General features: G+C 50.2%; 7 protein-coding genes across 7 annotated transcripts; 2 read left to right on the top strand and 5 right to left on the bottom strand.

Annotated features, from left to right (window-relative positions):
- Window positions 1-132: 132 nt before the first annotated feature.
- CNE00570 (conserved hypothetical protein) lies at window positions 133-2,609 on the bottom strand. Its single transcript, XM_570770.2, has 5 exons — window positions 1,583-2,609; window positions 943-1,520; window positions 693-884; window positions 503-586; window positions 133-406 (listed from the first exon to the last, which is right to left on the bottom strand). Exons 1-5 carry the CDS (start codon window positions 2,443-2,445, stop codon window positions 219-221), a joined length of 1,905 nt encoding a protein of 634 aa, XP_570770.1. The 5' UTR covers window positions 2,446-2,609; the 3' UTR covers window positions 133-218.
- A 76-nt stretch (window positions 2,610-2,685) lies between these two features.
- On the top strand, window positions 2,686-3,970 carry CNE00560 (3,4 dihydroxy-2-butanone-4-phosphate synthase, putative). The gene is made up of 3 exons (XM_570768.2): window positions 2,686-2,976; window positions 3,051-3,355; window positions 3,500-3,970. Exons 1-3 carry the CDS (start codon window positions 2,768-2,770, stop codon window positions 3,706-3,708), a joined length of 723 nt encoding a protein of 240 aa, XP_570768.1. The 5' UTR covers window positions 2,686-2,767; the 3' UTR covers window positions 3,709-3,970.
- An 88-nt stretch (window positions 3,971-4,058) lies between these two features.
- Window positions 4,059-5,671, top strand: CNE00550 (conserved hypothetical protein). Its single transcript, XM_570766.2, has 3 exons — window positions 4,059-4,271; window positions 4,374-4,578; window positions 4,690-5,671. The coding sequence occupies exons 1-3, from the start codon at window positions 4,104-4,106 to the stop codon at window positions 5,478-5,480; spliced, it is 1,164 nt and encodes a 387-aa protein (XP_570766.1). The 5' UTR covers window positions 4,059-4,103; the 3' UTR covers window positions 5,481-5,671.
- On the bottom strand, window positions 5,563-6,822 carry CNE00540 (expressed protein). Its single transcript, XM_570764.2, has 4 exons — window positions 6,567-6,822; window positions 6,355-6,410; window positions 5,928-6,267; window positions 5,563-5,851 (listed from the first exon to the last, which is right to left on the bottom strand). Exons 1-4 carry the CDS (start codon window positions 6,696-6,698, stop codon window positions 5,702-5,704), a joined length of 678 nt encoding a protein of 225 aa, XP_570764.1. The 5' UTR covers window positions 6,699-6,822; the 3' UTR covers window positions 5,563-5,701.
- A 190-nt stretch (window positions 6,823-7,012) lies between these two features.
- On the bottom strand, window positions 7,013-8,892 carry CNE00535 (hypothetical protein). Its single transcript, XM_024658508.1, has 5 exons — window positions 8,352-8,892; window positions 8,169-8,234; window positions 7,858-8,088; window positions 7,383-7,766; window positions 7,013-7,252 (listed from the first exon to the last, which is right to left on the bottom strand). The coding sequence occupies exons 1-5, from the start codon at window positions 8,683-8,685 to the stop codon at window positions 7,122-7,124; spliced, it is 1,146 nt and encodes a 381-aa protein (XP_024514360.1). The 5' UTR covers window positions 8,686-8,892; the 3' UTR covers window positions 7,013-7,121.
- A 165-nt stretch (window positions 8,893-9,057) lies between these two features.
- Window positions 9,058-11,459, bottom strand: CNE00530 (hypothetical protein). The gene is made up of 6 exons (XM_024657149.1): window positions 11,256-11,459; window positions 10,649-11,159; window positions 10,490-10,600; window positions 9,564-10,440; window positions 9,450-9,511; window positions 9,058-9,396 (listed from the first exon to the last, which is right to left on the bottom strand). The coding sequence occupies exons 1-5, from the start codon at window positions 11,431-11,433 to the stop codon at window positions 9,488-9,490; spliced, it is 1,701 nt and encodes a 566-aa protein (XP_024512832.1). The 5' UTR covers window positions 11,434-11,459; the 3' UTR covers window positions 9,058-9,396; window positions 9,450-9,487.
- A 2,404-nt stretch (window positions 11,460-13,863) lies between these two features.
- CNE00520 (mitogen-activated protein (MAP) kinase) lies at window positions 13,864-16,445 on the bottom strand. The gene is made up of 15 exons (XM_570760.2): window positions 16,082-16,445; window positions 15,895-16,011; window positions 15,746-15,824; window positions 15,676-15,695; window positions 15,549-15,609; window positions 15,391-15,486; window positions 15,172-15,295; window positions 15,054-15,116; window positions 14,955-14,996; window positions 14,850-14,887; window positions 14,751-14,798; window positions 14,601-14,692; window positions 14,487-14,544; window positions 14,326-14,428; window positions 13,864-14,264 (listed from the first exon to the last, which is right to left on the bottom strand). The coding sequence occupies exons 1-15, from the start codon at window positions 16,171-16,173 to the stop codon at window positions 14,197-14,199; spliced, it is 1,101 nt and encodes a 366-aa protein (XP_570760.1). The 5' UTR covers window positions 16,174-16,445; the 3' UTR covers window positions 13,864-14,196.
- Window positions 16,446-16,731: the final 286 nt, after the last annotated feature.

The raw sequence follows: 16,731 nt of genomic DNA, 5'->3' as shown, positions 1-16,731 counted from the left end.
AAAATTACGTCTCCATCAAAGTGCCCCTTGATCCTTGGCTCTTTCGACTTGCAGACATTTCTCAAGGCCGACCTTGCGTCTTTGCGCAAAAAAAAACCAGCATATCGCTAATCATTGGAAAAAAAAAAGATCTACTCGTTCACATATAACCCATCATCCACAACATGTAAGAGAAGATTACTATATACACTTTATTCCCCATCTATCACCCGGTACATCTAAAAAGCCTTTGGCACAGCCCTAATGGCCTCATCCAACAACCTATTGCTCACTTCCGGGTTATCCAGATAAAGATGATGTCCTGCCTCGGGTACGACGTGGACTGAACAGTTGGGGTTGCCCGCTTTGGCCAGTGCGGCAGCAGAATCGTGGCCGCCTTGTACGTCCATCCAGTCATTGTCACCGTCTGTTATAATCATAATGGGAAGAAAGAAAAAAAAGGAATTGGTTAGATGCAGTATACGCTGTGACATACAAAGGGGAACAAAAGAGATGGACGTACACATGAATGTGACTGGGATTTTGAGACGGTCGATACGGTCCAGAATGGGGATCCGCGCGTATGCTCCTGGAGCGAGTATATGTGCTGTACACCCCGACATTCGTTAGCTATTAGCTGTCATATGGCTGCAGCCCAAATGGAGGCGAGAGTGAGAGTGAGGGTGACGGGGAACGCGGGAGTCGGGACTTACAGATACAATACTCTCCACTCCCCTTCATCACGCTCGTCCCATAGATGTACGCGTGTAAATCCCTTACATCCTCCTCTGTCTGTTTTGCGAATCGGCGAGAGCTGTATTTGCCTACCCACAGGGGACCGAGGGGACCGGCTGTGCGGAGGATGGAGAACGGGGAGAGACCTCGTTCCCAGCCCCATACGAAGACTAGTGTGGGTTAGTCTACGGTTTTTTTCTTCTTGGGGGTGGGGGGGAAGGCACTTACATTTCATCATTCCCCGTCGGACGACCGAGGCTTCGCGTCGTTCTTCCCATTCTTTCGCTTCCCCTTTCGCTCCTTCCTTGCCTCCGCTCCCACGCCCCCCTGGACCTGTACCGAGCTCCATCTCCGCTGCGTCCACCGCCCCTTCCAATTCCTGGCTCGTCTCGCTCCCTTCCCTTCTGAGCCTCTGAGCCTGCCGGGTCTGGGAGGACAATTCGGCGGTCAACGGGTACCGGACATACTCTGGCCCATGCGGTATCCCCCCGGGCGAAACGAGGACCAAACCAGAGACGCGCTCGGGGTACCTCACGGCGTAAGCACTCGCCAGATATCCGCCCAACGAATGCCCGACGAGGACCATTTTCTCGACGCCTACACGTTCTCGCCAGTTTTCCAAGCTGGCGAGGAAAAAGTGTTCGGCACGGGCGACGCGGGATGGAATGGGGGCGTTGGAGGGGGAAGAGACGAGGGAGGGGGATGGGCGGGAGGAGAGGCCCATGCCGAGCCAGTCGAGGAAGAATGTCCGGCGGGAGGTGGCGGCAGAAGAGGTGGCGATGGATTCCCAGTTACGGAAGAAGAAACTAGAGAAAGGCGGAATTGGGATCAAAAAAAAAAAACCGGGCAGGGCGGGAATAGGGCTTACCCGAGAGCAGCAGCGTACCCGTGCAAGACGACGACCGCTTCTTTGGAATCCTGGTTCGCTGGCGTGCTGATTTCCAGTGTGTTGATATAGTCTCGGAGCTTGCCCTCGTCCGTCTTGCAGTATTTCGACTTGCGGTGGTGGGATTTCTTTTCTTCGTGGGTGGGATCATGAACAGACGAGGTGGCACTGCTGCTCGGGGAAAGGTCGCGAGGGTCGGCGGGGTGCGCGGGGGCGTCGGCAGGGTCGGGCGTGGGGATGAATACGTTTCGAAGCGTGGCCACGAGGCCTGACGACGGCGCTGAGCTTGAGGCGACTGGCTGCGGCCGAGGCGCTACGTCTTCTGCAGCGTGAGTCTGAGTTGGAAGGCTCGTCGTACTTGTACTCTTGCTGCTCGTCCCAAACCCAAACCACGATCTGCCGCCTGCCTGTTCCTGCACGCCGGCGGGCGCTGTCGACGGCGGGGGCGGCGCTGCGGCGGGAGCGGGCTGGTACATGCTGAGCCGTCTGAGCAGCCTCTCCTCGGCGACACGGGTCTCCTTGTAGGAGGACGTGGACCACCATGCTGCGAGGGAGGACCGGAAGTCTTTGGGGATGTTCCGTGAGGCCGGCGGGGGCGGGGTGGGGGAGGACGAGGGCGGGAGAGAGATGGAGGCCATGGGCGGTTGCAGGCGGGCGGCTATGCGCGGGGCAGCGGGTGGGAGGCGGAGGAGGGTTATGGTGGGCTGATGGAGTAGAGAAGAAAAGGTGGAGGTGTATTTATAGAGGCAGCCGATGGCCGGGGCTGAGTATGCGCAGTGGCACTCGGCAGAGCCCGGCGGCCATCCACGCCTGTCCGCGTCGCGCTTCTGGTTAGTGCGATGCATTTGTAGTAATCAGCGTGATGGCCGATCTATCGTGGGTCCTTTTCCTAGCGCCCATGCAGCGCAAGGAGTTCTGATGGATCAGCGTCATGAGTGGTTGCTGATTAGTGGGATTTCCGCTCAGGCACAATCACTCGGCTAGATTCACGCCAGGAGCATGGACGGACAATAGCGGACTGATTACCAACATTTCGCGTCGATTGCTGAAATACAACATTCCATCCGCCGCCGGAACTATTATCGTTCTCGGACTTTACCAACGCGCCTTTAGTATATTTCGCCGTCGTTTCTCTAAAACGCAATTCTTTTCGCCAAAACCACCACCATGTCCCGTCCGAGCCAAGTATCCAACCCGCCCACGGCCCCTCCTACTCCCTTCCAGTTTGACCCCGTGCCCGATGCCATCGAAGCTATCAGGCGCGGGGAGTTTGTAGTCGTCATGGACGACGAAAGCCGTGAAAACGAAGGAGACGTCGTGTGTGCTGCCTCTGCCGTCACTACAGAAGGCATGGCATGGATGATCAAGTGGACAAGGTGTGTGTTCTTTATCCTTTATTATTCAAGCCGAGAGAGTGAGAAGCCACTGACCATGTCTGAATCGACATCAGCGGCTACATCTGCCTCTCCCTTCCTCCGTCCCGACTGAAAGCACTTCAACTTCCCCCCTCTCTCCCTCCTTCTGGCGTATCCCAAGACCCCAAGGGAACAGCATACCACCTCACCGTCGACTCGGCTCCCGGACGTCATCCCGTTTCCACCGGTATCTCCGCCCACGATCGAGCGTACACCGCCCGGTTGCTCGCGGATCCCAAGAGCGATGAGAGCGATTTTACAAGGCCGGGACATATGGTTACCCTGAGGTATGCAGTAGGCGGGGTGAGGAAGAGGAGGGGACATACAGAGTGTGCGACAGGTATGTCCCTCTTTCCCGTTCTCTCTTTCCACCTCTCGCTCTTAGAGGGGTAGATCTCCTTTTTTTTTTTTTTGTGTATTTGGTCCGTACCGCCGGAAACAACCATCTTTCCGGTAGATCTGTACATACACTAACTCGACTCAGATCTCTGCTACCTCGCCGGCCTCCCACCCGCTGGCCTCTTATGTGAGCTCGTCAACCCCTACGACCCTGCAGGATCCATGGCAAGACGAGATGATTGCTGGAGATTTGCAAAGGAGTGGGGATTGAAGATTATCAGTGTGGAAGGGTTGGCAGAGTATGTGTTGAAGGAGGGCAAGCAGCTCGTGCCCGAGGAAGAGGCCAAGGCATAAGGCGGGGTTTCCTATCAGTACAGTAGACCGTGTCTCGCTGGGTACATATAGGGGGGTACGGTGGGCTGTCTTGCATTTATCAAAAATAAAAAATAAAAAGAGAGAATCGGAAAAGAGTTGCTGGTCATGTCTCGTACGGGCAGCACAAAGAGGTTTCCTGCATGTGGCCATCCATCTCTTTTCGTTATCTTTTTACCAGTACTTGCATTTATTTGCATAGCAGCATGGAATTGTTGGACTACATGTAAAAGTGAAAAAAGGTGCCACACTGGCGCAAAGTGATATGGCACACGTGTGGCGCGTGGTAAAACTCCGAAAACGCCGCCAACTTTGCTGGTTTCATTGTTCTCTTGATACGGCGCTCACCTACTTGCACCAAAAAACACCCATCCGAGATGACTTCTATGGCTGCCGCTCTTGCGGCCTCGCTCCCCGCCGCCGTCTCCACACAGGCCACCCCCCAGCCCGCTGCCCAGCAACCCTCAAAAGTCCCGCAACGGCTCGAAGGCGTCGTCGATGTGGAGGCCGCCAGGGAAGTCGAGAATGTCTCTCTCAGCTCGCTCGTAAGTCGCAAAGTCGCCTTGGTTTCCCTCCTATCATGTCAGCGCTGGCACGAACAGCAAGACAAAACGGGTGCACGAGTGCTGATTCGTGGTGGAAAATAGGTTTTCCTCAAAATGATGAAGCACTCTACCGACTCTTTGCCCGCTCCGCCCGCTTCTGTCCTCCAGCAAGATAGGAACCCGCCGCCCTCCACCGAACTTTCTTCCCATGTAGATGCGCTTGGTGTGCTGTTGGGCTTGGATCTGGATGGTGTGATGGAGGTTGAGGACTGTTATGCCTTGCCCGGCGGAGAGACAAGCTTGGGTCGTGAGTTTTTTTTTTTTTTTTTAATACCACGCAGCGGATTTTCGAAAGAATATGTAAAATAGGAAAAAAAAGCGGCGCTGACTGGTATCTCTCCTTTTTTTCCGGTTCTAGCCAACTCGTATTCTGCCAAACTTTTGAGCCGACTCGGTACCGTCTCCACTCCCGATTCCCCTGTTGGCATCTACCTCTCCACCCACAATGGTGGTTTCGCTACCCGAGTATCTATCGAGCTTCTCTCTGCCGTCGAAAAGGCTGCGGGGCGAGGCAAGGCGATCCTCGTCGTCCACGATGCCTCTCGGTCAAATGGCGGTGACGTGAGCGTCAAGGCGTACAGGCTTGCAGACGGTGCGCGCGAAGCTGCCAAGTTGGGCCGATGGGACGGTCAGGTCCTCATAGAGCAAGGGATCACTGCCTCCACTTTGCTCACGTCGATCCCCATCACCGTTACTTCCCCCTCACTCGTCAACGCTTTTATTTCCACCCTCAACACTCCTTCTCCCTCTGAGACCTCTGCTCCCTCACTCACCAACCCCTCTGTGCCCCTTCCTCCTTCCTTTGCTCCCCTCATCAACCCCCTCCCTGGATCACTCACCGCCTACCTCCAAAACACACTCGACGCACTTACCCTGCACTCTCACGAAGCCAACAACATCGCCTTCCTCACCCGTCAGATCGCCCGAGAAAAGACAAAGCACGAGCAGGCAATCAGGGATCGCGAGGAGGAGAATGCGAGGCGGAGGAAGATGGGTCTCAGCGAGTTCCCTAGTATACCGCAGGAGATTCGCGGCGGGACAAAGGAGCCGAGTAGGTTGGAGATGGTGTGTCTCGGAGGGACGGTGGAGGGGATCGCCAAGGGGATGGCGGCAGAGGCCGGTAAGGGTTTGGTGAGGGCGTATCTGTAAATCATCACATCCTACCTCTCCTTCTTTTTTATTTATTCCTTTTTTTATTTTTATAGGAAGGGGGTGACTTGTAGAGTTATATAGAGGCGGAGCATGGCGCCTCTGTCATCCATGCATGCTGCGATCCAGATCTGTATCCTTGGAGGATTTATTGAGTTTTTCAACACATCACATCACAAGATGAATATTACTATCACTAGATTTGTAACAGTCCGGGGGGCCTAGTGCCTCAACAGTCTTTTCTCCCAACCGTAAACCACTCGTTCACCGCCACCTTTCTCTTCAGGCCATATAAGCTTTTTATCCTCCACTCGCGTGAAACCTGTTTTGCAAAGTACTGCACCGGACGCTGCGTTCTCGGGTTCATGGAACTATAAAATGACGAGTTCTATCAGCTCTTGTTTTCATGTGAATGATGTTTTATACATATATATATATTAAACTTACAGCGACAACCTTCTTTGCGCCTATCCATTCCAAATACCCCAATCCAGCATTGATCATCCCGGTCCCCACACCTTTACCCCACCAAGCAGGTAACAAATCGTACGCCAACTCCCATGTCCCTTCTTCCCCTCCCTTGTCCTCGGCACCAGGGCTGAGGAAGACAATGCCGATCATCTTGCCGTCCGAAGCGGTACGAAGGACAGAGAATGGAAAGAAGTTTTCGGCGTGCGGTAAGGGTGGGGAGGGCGGGAAAGGAAGGGAGGGGAGGAGGGTGGTGGAGATGTATGTGGCGAAACGGGGGACAGGGGACATGAACACGCCAGCGTCGGAGGGTTTATACCTTGTTTGATTCGACCGTTAGCCGTGTATAATGGAAAGATAAATTGATGAACTTGTCAGGACTTGATAAAAAGCATGTTGGACGTACGGGAATGGACGACGCCAGAACCATTTACCGATTTCAGGAGTGTTGAACAGTACGAGCTGTAGACCGGGTACATGGACATTAGCTCATGCATACTTCGATCAACGTTTATTATCGCGTCTATATACTTTTCCCTCCCCGCCCTTGTTTTATTTGAGACGCAGATAAAAGGGCATGCCCTTTGAGGAGGAATTGAAGGAAGAAGGAAAACGTACGAGATCATCGATATCTGATTCCTTTCTCATGGTGAGCTTGAGTTCGGGATGAGAGGGGATCGGGATGTACGGTTCGCCGGAAGTGTCGATAAGGATCGGACAGGGTGCAGTAGGGGTAGGGGAGGATGTCATTGTAAGTCGATCGTAGATGGTTTTGGTGGGTTAGTATGAATGGAAAAAAGAGTATGGATGGAAGATTGATATAGGTACATCGAGAAGACAATAGACGCCCAGGGGCGAGTGCGAGTCGATAGATAATAAACAGCTGAATTCGACGAATGGACGGACTCGAGTGGCCGTAATCCAAAAATGTAGCGCCGAAAGAACCCCACCCGTGCCTGGAATGTGCACCATATGGGCGAATAATGCCGGTGACTAACCGTCATGCGTGATCGCCGCCTGGTTTCAAATGAAGAAGTCTATTACAATTCATGGTAACAACAAACGCTACATGCATGCGTGTATCCACAAGACACCCTAGACATTTCCTTCCTCCCATACCGGACTTGGACAAAACGCACCCGTGCCTCATCCCCAACTCTCTTATCATCCCTATTATCGGGTCGTCACAGAGCTATCAGCATCTGTAAACTCCAAATGATCACTCTGATCGGAAATGCCGGGTCCGTGGATCAACGAGGTATGAAAATCGTCTTCGATGGGCGTGATACCGGTGTTAAAGGTGGCTTTGTAAAATGCAAAATGATGGATTAATCAAGTTTATGGGCATAGGGGAAGAAGATCTTGATCAGCTTTGTCTGGCGGCGACGCTGTTACGGAAAAGAAGATTGGGGATAAATTCCAAGCGATACTTACAGGTACTGGTCTGTTTCTCAATTCCGCTCAATCCAAGGCTAGACTTCTCCTCAAATAATCTGCCTCTTATCAATTCTTTCTTACTTCGACCATCCCCAACTGATTCCATCTTGAACTGTCTCTTCAAAGGCGACGTCCTCTGCTCAAATCTTCTTATTGGAGCTGTAGGTTTCAAAGCAAAGGTGAGAGAAGGCATGGCATCTTCAAATTCGATACGGGAATCGTCGCCAAGCCCAAAAGCAGGCAATGGAAGAGAGGGGGGAGACGGGTAAGGTGCGGCCATGACAGTGGTAGCAGCAGTACTTTGAGGTTGGGATTGAGGTGGGGTGGTAGGGGTTTCTTTGGCAGGAGGGCAGGAGGAAGGTTGGAAAGATGGGTTAGGAGCTGGACGATCAATTTTCGAGCCATATCAGCACCTGATTGTGTGCACTTTTTTGGCATGAAAAGGTCAGGCGATAAACAAAACAGGACATACTTGTATGATCATACTGATCCGGGCTTAGGGGGATTTCATCAGTGCGCGACGGGAGGGCATGGTACGATGGAGAGCCTCCCGTGGTATGAAGTCTTGGACGATAGCTTTGAAGTTGTTGATACAGTTGCGAATAGCGTTTCTGGTCTGATCCCTGCCCTTTGATCTCACCCTTTGGTTCAGTGGTGATTTTGTTTCCAATGTCAACCAAAGAAGAGGGACGCGACGAAGATGCTGTTTCAAGCAGACGTGGATCAAGAGAGTCAGCCTGGGCTCAAAAATCAGGCCGAATGGGAAAGGGAAATTGAACTTGCCTGACAGAGAGGAAAGACTGATGAATGACCGTCTCGCGTCGGCGGCTTCAAGCCACTTTTGAGTACCTGCCCAATGGAATCCCCCATTCGGTCAGTAAATTATCTCATCGAGGAGCACACCCCAAACAAAGCCGGGTACAAACAAGCAAACCAAGGGAAAAAAGAAAGAAAACCAATACTCACACCATCCGACCGGTGGACCGTCCATTCTCCCATCTGCATCACACCCACTGCCGTACATGCCAGGCGTACCATACACATACCTAATTTTCGCCAACTTTCGCCTCTGCTCCACCTCCCTCGCATGCTTTTCCACTGCTTCATCCAATTTCTTACCTCGTCTCCATCCTACGTATTTGTACACTCCTAGAGTGATGATAGCCAGGAGAAGCATGAGTAAAGGGAGGAGGATGGAGAGGAGGGAGGGGAGGGAAATGGAAGAGGAAGAGGAGGAAGCGGTGGAGGATGTAGCTGGTTCGCGAGGGAAGAGGGAGGGGAGGATGGGTGGTTGGGGCATAGTTGATTAATTGGTCTTCTCTGGCAGTGGATGGCAGAAAGAACAAGGTCTGCTGGTGGTGCTCGGTCGTACTCGAAGTAAAGCTAAAGCAAAAGCACCTTGAGAGATGGTGAAAGTAAGAAAATGAAAGCAAACAACAGTGTAGCAAAGTAATTCAAGAACTGCTCCCCCTTGTGGGGAAACGAAAGCCTCGTTGGATGGATGAGCAGGATCTGGTGCAAAACGGCTATTGTTGATTGTTGACCGACGGTGCAAGAATCCAAGTGGTCGTGGAAAGTGGAGGTTATCGCGGAGAAACTGCCACAATCCGAAGAAATACCCATTCGCGGTATAGAGCAGTGTCTGTCATGCAAGATGAAGCAGATTTTATCCTATGCATTTAGATATCCTTGGAGAGAGAAAAAAAACAGGCATCAGCTGATAGATAAGCTACAAGTACGAGGCTACAGAAAGGAACGGACACGGATGCGAGTGCAGCATTCAGATGGAAGGACTAGCTCAGCCTGGGGCTTGATCCAGGGACTGGCTTTTTGAATTATAAAGAAGCGAAAAAGCAAAAGAAAGGAAAGTGCGAATAGTAGTGAGAAATCACAAAAAAAAAGAAAAACAGGCTCATGCTGAAACCCACATAATCCCTACCGAGAGTCCGTAACTTTATTCTAAAAGAGTGTTTGGGACGTATATGATATCTGTTGTGAAATGGATGTTTGGCTGAGAAGGGGGGGTCAGTTGAAGAACAAGATGGTTGGAAACAAATGACTTGCAAAAAAATTGTAAAAGATCGATATATTACATATGCCATTTATTGCCGAGAAGGGTTCGCAACCTACGTCTCGATCAGCAAATCATTTTACTTCCGTCACACTCCCTACACTTACATGTAACGGGTTTTCCCTTTCATGCTGCGGCGTCCCAACACTTCCCTCTGTTCCCGAGTACCCTCCATAAGCATCTCCATAACCTTCTCCTTCCGGTGCGTAGGCATGCGCCTGGCTTGGGTCAAAGTAGTAATGCTGCCCCTCTTCATTGAGCGGTACATCGCTATACGCCTCACCAGAATGCGTTGGGGCATCACTGTACTGCTCAGGGACGCTATACTGCTCTGGAGGAGCGTGAGGGTCATAATAATACCCTTGTCCGCCGGGTTGCATGGTTTCATATCCGCCCGTCGCGCCATATCCGGCCGCTGCAGCTGCGTACGGGTCGTAACCTCCATGAGGGTCGCCGTAAGTTGCGCCGTATCCATCGTACTGGCCCATGGGTGTCTGATTGGCGGTAGAAGGGTACGATTCGCTAGTTTGGGGGCCAGAAGAGGGATTGTAGCCTTTATCCTCATCGAGAGGGGGTCGTCCAGTGGCACCTGCAGGGGCGGCCATGGCAGCCGCTGTGACCTCCCTGTCGAGTCTCTGTCTTCTTCGTCTCCTGAAACATAACAGACTCAAGGCGAGAATTAATCCGATGACAACAAGACCGACCACAACGAACGTTCCAGCAACGGCACCTTTGTTGCTGAAAAAGGTATTGGTGGAAGAGTCAGATGACGAACTACCGGTGTCGAGGGCGCCAGTGGGATTGTGGACAATTTGGGTGACGGTGTAGACTTCGCCATCGGAAGTGGTCACATAGGAGGAGGTGTAAGAAGCGGGAGTGGTTGTGATAGAATGACCGGCGGAGTCTGTGGTGGTTGCGACAAATGCTGATTCTGCCGCGGTACTTTGACTAGAGGATGTATCGGAAATGACGATGGTAGAGGTTCTGGATGATATTAATTACGATGGCGTCACGTATATAAGGAAAAGCTTACAGGGTACCAGCTCGAGATGAATTGTCTGCGGATGACTGTTGAGCAGTAGAAGATGCAGTAGTGGAGCCGCCGACGACCACCGTTGTGACTTCTGTCGTTGATGGGGTTGCGCTGCGAGTACGTCAGCGACGTTGTCTGTAAAGATAATGTGAGACTCGCCTGGAGGCTTGTGCGGCGCTTGATTGAGCAGCTTGACTAGAGACAGGCTGCGTGGTAGAGTAAATGGTCGTCACGCCCTGACTGCTTGCTTGCTCGCTAGGACTCGCACTTTCTGTTGCACTTGGACTCGCACTTTGACTGGGACTAGGAGTCGGTGAGGCACTGGGACTTTCACTTGGGCTAGCTGTGGTAGTGACAGACGGCGATGGCGACGGAGAAGGCGAGGCGGATTGTGACTCCTGTGCAGAACTGGGTGGTGCTTCTGATGTTGTAGGCTGAGCTTCAGAGGTGGGCTGTGCAGATGACGCTGGGGCTTCGGATGAGGGTGCAGGATCCGAAGTTGGTGCCGCTGATGACGGTTGAGGTTCTGCAGAGGCTTCAGAAGTGGTCGTTTGAGCGTCGGATGTGGGTGTAGGGGAAGGCGATGTAGATTGGGCAGCATCATCCGAGGACGGCGATGGTTGTAATTCAGATGTTTGAGTGGGCGAAGCAGAAGCAGCAGGAGAGGAATCTTTACGTCAATGGCAATACACAGACGAAGAGACAGAGTATGAGTCAAATCAACGAAGACGTCGACTTTGATGCTATGCAGGGGAGGAGAACTTACCTTGTTGGGCATCGGACGACTGTGCGGGGGCGGCGGAGGATGGTGCTGCCTCCTGAGAAGCTTCGGCGGATGGTTCTGTGGTACCGTTACCTGCGTCCTGCCTGGCGACAAGTATAGGCGAGTGTGTTGCTTGTGCCGGCCAGGCATAGGAAGTGGAAAGGGAGATAGAGGCCGGCATTGTGTAGAGATGGTTTGGTGGTGATGAAGAGAGAGATGATAGGGAAAAGACAACTAAGGCGATGAAACCAGACGCTAAATTTCGCAACCAGCAATCACAATTTCCTATTTCCTTTATTCTTTTTTTTTCGTCTTCCATGCATTCAACATCTTATTTTGGTATTTTCGCCAGCACAGCCGTGCGAGTCGTCGCCAGTTGCTGTATGCATCGCCGATGGGGGTGTGCTATGCATGAAGTACGACGATGTTCCTATCTATGCCGGTTTTTTCTGGCCTATCAAAGCTGTTCCCATTTCCCGCTCTCGCGCGTCAGACATAGGGAAAGCCATAGCTCTGAGCATATATATGAGCATTCATGCCGGCATCCCAGGGAACGCTCTGCATATCCACTTTTCTCGTAGGAGTCGAGCCCAAAAGCTCTTTGAAAGCTGGGTCGTACGGTCAGTGCATGCTCTGCCGCCTCTTCATCTAAGCGTGCATCAAACTGAACTTGTACCATGGATCCCTCACGCCTGATTGACATTTCGCAACCCACCGCGACTTGCCACCTGCTGCCAGTGCGCATGCGTCATCTTTATCAAACGGGGAAGGCGGGAAAGCTTAGTCCTGCATGGTAACGGAAGGTGGGACCGAGGAACATTATCGACACTTTCAATCACAAAATTCCACGCACAAAGCACGGGGCTGAAGAAGGAAGAAAGTATTGTGAGGCTTGGGCGCCAGCTGATCGCTGACCCATCGAGGCAACGACAGATAGCCCAAAAGCAGTTTGGTTAATCAAAAATCATATAATGAGCCGAAGGATCTTGACGTGAGACTCCCTACCAATACTGACGTGCAAGTACAGCGCACGGTAGTGGCTTTAAACTGTGAGCTTTGGAAAGCAATGATACGACTAAATGTACTGCAGAACAGGCGGCCTTCAGGTATCAGCAAAAAACCAGACCAAGTTTGAAGGGTCTTCCAGTTCTTATCATACCTCCTATTTGTTTATTAACTCGGTGACCATCGCTAAGTCCTTGTTTCTATGCCCAGCTGTAACATCTTCAAGGAAACAAGATGTTACCAAGAGATTCATAACGCTGAGCGACGCCTTTACTTCTCCCTTGTCGAATTTCACCCCACCCTTGAACCACCCCTTCTTTTGACTTTTTTTTCCCTTTCTTCGCTCGGTACCCCACTCGGAAACATCTAGTCTCCGTCCCTTTGATTATCGTTCTCTAGAGGGTGTGTTCAGATTCCAGACGCGTGGACTTGTACAGCTTCCCTTTAGGATCTAGTAAGTGGGATGGCGGTGCATTCGCAACTCGGGGGATCTGGATTTCATCCTCAAAGCTTCTTATGCTGAGTTACCTTCTAGCGAGCAATAAAAAGTTTGGAATCAGGTATTATGGAGAAAAGGCTATCATAAACTCAGACAAAAGGAAAGCCAAGGAAGTATGACAGTTGTCATAATGATAAACTTTGATCCGGCCGGAAATACTCAAGCGGCTACGAACGCTAGCTATTATTATCTCTGAGCTTTGATCCGAACACTTCTAATGAAACTCAGTAATAGTCAGCTGCTTCGAAAGCTTTCAAAGGCAGACTCTGACGAAGCGAAGCTGGGAGGCCAAGGTATATAATAAGAGTCTCTCTTCAACAAATTTCGAGAGTATTCAACAAAGCCCGCAATTCAGTGACTGGAAAAGGAACATTGACCTAAAATCAGGCAAACAGAACACAAAACAGAAGAGACAGACGTAATGAGTAGCTCTCAACAACCAACCGTCCCCACCATTTCTAAGGACGACCCGATGGACGACCTGCTGAAAGACCTCGAAGCTTCCATGTACGAGTACGCCTCAAAGATCAATTCATCCTTGGCAGATGAGTACCCAGAATTATCAACTGAACGGAGAGGGAAATTGGTGGCTGCTGCTACGGGCAGCGTGATTAGTTCTGTTAACCCTTCTTCTACTAATACACGATCATCCGAGAAGAAGTGAGAGGTTGGGGAGGGGCGGATGGAGGGGTAAAAAGAGCGAAGGATTTGCAACAAGGGTTGGCCATTAAGGGCAAAAGAGAGAAAAAATAAAACATGAAAAAAAACAGAGATGATAGACATTGCTTTCGGGAATGTAAAATCATCATTTGTCTATAGTCGTTTCAGGCTAGGCGATGCAGTCAACCATGAACCAAAAAGCTGGGATGTTGGTTTACAAAAGTCGTATTCCATCCAACAGGAAAAACTCCCAATGCTATTTCTTTGAATCCAATTAGATGACTCGGTCACATCCCGACAATGAATTCGCATGTTTCGCAAACCATCTTGGTTATTCTTCATTTAATGTCGCGCACCCATCCCATAAGGTTTTTTTTTTCGGATGATTCTTGAGCCTGTCACTGGTTAGCACCATTGCTCAATGCAGCCTGTGGCCGAAAGCGCAAAACACGTTACAGAGCTCCATGCACAAAAAGACACAATTCTGCGGATGAGCGCAGTAATACTAAACATATACGAGGAGTGTATGTATCTGTATATCGAATGATCCAGGTATATATGACAGGTATCCAGGTGATTGGTGGTTATCCAGTAGTCACAACCCAACAGAAATAAATGACAGGTGGATCAAGGAGACAAAAAGAAAACACTAAAAACAAGAAACGCTAGAAGGATAATAGTGTACTAATTTATAACCTCGAAAACCTCCAGCTCTATTTCTCCGCCCCTGTTTCTCTCCTTTGGGCATCTTCGAACGACTTTTCAACCTTGGAGCAACCCTTAATGGCTTTCCGTCCATTGAGAGAGGATGGTGGGTACCGGATCTTGCACCTCATCGTAAATCATTCCTATTAACACAAATTCCAATGATCAGAAGTAGCTTTGTGATGAGATGGAGGGGATACGAACGTTTCCATTGATCTCTACTCAATTTCTCTTGATGGAACTCAAAGTCAAAGAATCCGGGTTTTAGGGGTTCAGCATTAGGTTCGTCATGCGGGTCGTGATAAGCCTATCCATGCAACATGTCAGTCATTCATAGACGCGTTGGGAGAGAGTATTGAACAAACTTCGACGTAAGAATGCATCAACGCTTCTTCCACTGTGATCCTCTTGGACGGGGAAAAGCTATCCAACGTTGTAGGTCAGTACTTTTGTATCAACTTCATGATAGAAAAACACACGTGAGGGTTTGTTTTAAAAGATCAACCGCCGCAGGCTTGGCTTTAGGGCAAATCGCAGAAAAGTCTTGACGTCGGGTGAACTCTAGTGCTCGCTAAACACAATACAATTAGCAGATGTACGCATCTGCGAAATCAATGAGAACGACTTACAAGATAATCCTTTGATCGTTGAGAGGTGATCTCGTTGAAGTCGTCCATCTGCATTTTCCGCGTTAGCTGCGCGATTAAGAAAGCGAAAAGTAAACACACAGTAGGGGTACCGAGCACTTGTAAAATCAAAGATAATTCTGCCATACCAGAAAAATACAAATAGAGTCAGTTCTCCCCATTTAATATGAGCTCTAGGTATCTTACGGTGGTGGTAATCTCTCCCAGGGAATAACGGCTTGCCGTTGACTACGATGGGTATCAAAACTGCACTGCGTCATTCTTCAAGAGTGGACTATCACTTACTCATTTCAGCAAGAATGCAGCCTACACTCCACAAATCGATAGCCTTGGTATATTCTTGGAATGCTGCTCATTGTTAGTTACAGGGGCGATAATACACATAGAAAAGTTATTGACTTACATAGCATGACTTCGGGCGCTCGATACCATCTTGTAGCGACATATTCCGTCATGAATCCCTGTCCTCCGTCTGATGTACCAGGTGGAGGCTTGGCAGATGATCGGGCAAGACCGAAATCACAGATCTGCAAGGCAGAGTTGGAAAGAGGTAAGCGTTTTGTGAAATATGGAATGGACGGTCTTTACGCCCCGGCGTGAAAGCAACAAACAAGACACTCACTTTGAGGTCACAATTGGCGTTTAACAGAAGGTTTGAGGGTTTGAGATCACGGTGAAGGACGTCGGCAGAATGGAGGGCTTTCAGACCCCGAAGAGTCTATTATGCAACCAGCTTATAAGCATGTTGACCCTGGAACTTGCAAGTAATCTGGTACGCACCTGGTAGACAAAGTATTGGCAGTGATCATCTGATAGTTCCTGACTTCTGATCACTCGGTGCCTGAGGAGGTTATTGTTGTCAGCATTGGTCGCTGAAGGAAGATTGTCAAAGACTCCAGCCTCTTACAAATCAGTCTCCATAAGTTCCTTATCACGCCCATCAGCTCTGATCATATCTAGACATATTCAAAATTCACCTGGACGAGATAGACTTCGTTGAATACCTCATAGCTTTCTGGTTGAATCAGGTCAAGAATGGAAATGATATTTTCGTGACTAGCGGTTCATCAGCCCCACTCTTAAATCAATTTACCGCCTTTTCCATCGTGATAGATTTAAGACCTACTGAAAATGCCTAAGAAGCTTGATCTCTCTCAACGTTCGTTGGCAGAACATGGTATGGTCAAATGGCGTGATACGCTTGATAGCGACTTGAGTCCCAGAGGGAAGGTGGGTGCCAGCTCTACCAGTGAGGAAAATTCAAGTAAGCCCATGGTTATTTCTCCCCCAATCCAGAAAGTAACACGGCTTACACTACAAGACCATATGCACCTTCACCCACGATCTCTTCGAGCTTATAAGTAGAAGGAACATTGAAGTTGATTTGGCTTTGGTCGATTGTCATATTGCCACTTCGGTATATTGAGAAGAGTGGATAGACAGTTGTTCGATTGATATGCGCAGTGATGAGAGGAACCCGGGTTTACGTTGATGAAGGTGGGTGCGGATACTAGGAGGCAATAATATAATAATGATGGTACCCGGGCGGTTACTGATTGATGAGAGGTACGGAGGATGGGTACGTGTGCGTCTGGCTTAAGGTGGGTGGATGTGTACTGGCTGGCAGTAGGCGATACGTAGACAATAAACAAAATGGACAATCTGCACTCACACGCTCGCAGATCAAGAGAACAATAAGAAACGTCGGTCGGTGGTCTCGCAGTCTCGCCTTCTTCGCTGAATCCGTGCCTGGTCAATAGGCGGCCAGGACCGACTTCTTTTGCCGCCATGGCCCCGACTTGACACATCCTGAAACCGAGCTTCCTTCTGTTTCAGCTTTTTATCACGTCCACCGTCCTATATAACGGAGAAATGGGGGAGTGGCTTGTGGGAGATGGGGCATATCAACGCCACCTTCTTTTTTTCTCTTTTCTTCAACTTCTGGATTCTGTGCTCTAATCGT

The sequence above is a fragment of the Cryptococcus neoformans genome (assembly GCF_000091045.1).
Source record: "Cryptococcus neoformans var. neoformans JEC21 chromosome 5 sequence".
Lineage (NCBI taxonomy): Eukaryota > Fungi > Basidiomycota > Tremellomycetes > Tremellales > Cryptococcaceae > Cryptococcus > Cryptococcus deneoformans.
The sequence above is the reverse complement of the archived record's forward strand: the minus strand, read 5'-3'. Positions and strand labels throughout refer to the sequence as shown.

Bases quoted from the DNA above. Each gene is read 5' to 3' on its own strand.
- CNE00570 (XM_570770.2), bottom strand. From the start codon at position 2,445: ATGCATCGCACTAACCAGAAGCGCGACGCGGACAGGCGTGGATGGCCG. The intron at 1,521-1,582 runs GTAAGCCCTATT...GCCTTTCTCTAG, and splicing joins GGGTACGCTGCTGCTCTCGG to TTTCTTCTTCCGTAACTGGG. The intron at 587-692 runs GTAAGTCCCGAC...CGGGGTGTACAG, and splicing joins GAGTGGAGAGTATTGTATCT to CACATATACTCGCTCCAGGA.
- CNE00560 (XM_570768.2), top strand. From the start codon at position 2,768: ATGTCCCGTCCGAGCCAAGTATCCAACCCGCCCACGGCCCCTCCTACT. The intron at 2,977-3,050 runs GTGTGTGTTCTT...AATCGACATCAG, and splicing joins TGGATGATCAAGTGGACAAG to CGGCTACATCTGCCTCTCCC. The intron at 3,356-3,499 runs GTATGTCCCTCT...AACTCGACTCAG, and splicing joins ACATACAGAGTGTGCGACAG to ATCTCTGCTACCTCGCCGGC.
- CNE00550 (XM_570766.2), top strand. From the start codon at position 4,104: ATGACTTCTATGGCTGCCGCTCTTGCGGCCTCGCTCCCCGCCGCCGTC. The intron at 4,272-4,373 runs GTAAGTCGCAAA...GGTGGAAAATAG, and splicing joins ATGTCTCTCTCAGCTCGCTC to GTTTTCCTCAAAATGATGAA. The intron at 4,579-4,689 runs GTGAGTTTTTTT...TTCCGGTTCTAG, and splicing joins CGGAGAGACAAGCTTGGGTC to CCAACTCGTATTCTGCCAAA.
- CNE00540 (XM_570764.2), bottom strand. From the start codon at position 6,698: ATGACATCCTCCCCTACCCCTACTGCACCCTGTCCGATCCTTATCGAC. The intron at 6,268-6,354 runs GTACGTCCAACA...GAATCAAACAAG, and splicing joins TTCTGGCGTCGTCCATTCCC to GTATAAACCCTCCGACGCTG. The intron at 5,852-5,927 runs GTAAGTTTAATA...GTCATTTTATAG, and splicing joins GCGCAAAGAAGGTTGTCGCT to TTCCATGAACCCGAGAACGC.
- CNE00535 (XM_024658508.1), bottom strand. From the start codon at position 8,685: ATGCCCCAACCACCCATCCTCCCCTCCCTCTTCCCTCGCGAACCAGCT. The intron at 8,089-8,168 runs GCAAGTTCAATT...TGCTTGAAACAG, and splicing joins CAGTCTTTCCTCTCTGTCAG to CATCTTCGTCGCGTCCCTCT. The intron at 7,767-7,857 runs GTATGTCCTGTT...TTGATCGTCCAG, and splicing joins GGATCAGTATGATCATACAA to CTCCTAACCCATCTTTCCAA.
- CNE00530 (XM_024657149.1), bottom strand. From the start codon at position 11,433: ATGCCGGCCTCTATCTCCCTTTCCACTTCCTATGCCTGGCCGGCACAA. The intron at 11,160-11,255 runs GTAAGTTCTCCT...ATTGACGTAAAG, and splicing joins GTCGTCCGATGCCCAACAAG to ATTCCTCTCCTGCTGCTTCT. The intron at 10,441-10,489 runs GTAAGCTTTTCC...AATATCATCCAG, and splicing joins TCATCTCGAGCTGGTACCCT to AACCTCTACCATCGTCATTT.
- CNE00520 (XM_570760.2), bottom strand. From the start codon at position 16,173: ATGACAATCGACCAAAGCCAAATCAACTTCAATGTTCCTTCTACTTAT. The intron at 16,012-16,081 runs GTAAGCCGTGTT...CCTCACTGGTAG, and splicing joins GGTGCATATGGTCTTGTAGT to AGCTGGCACCCACCTTCCCT. The intron at 14,799-14,849 runs GTGTGTTTACTT...CGGAAAATGCAG, and splicing joins AAGTGCTCGGTACCCCTACT to ATGGACGACTTCAACGAGAT.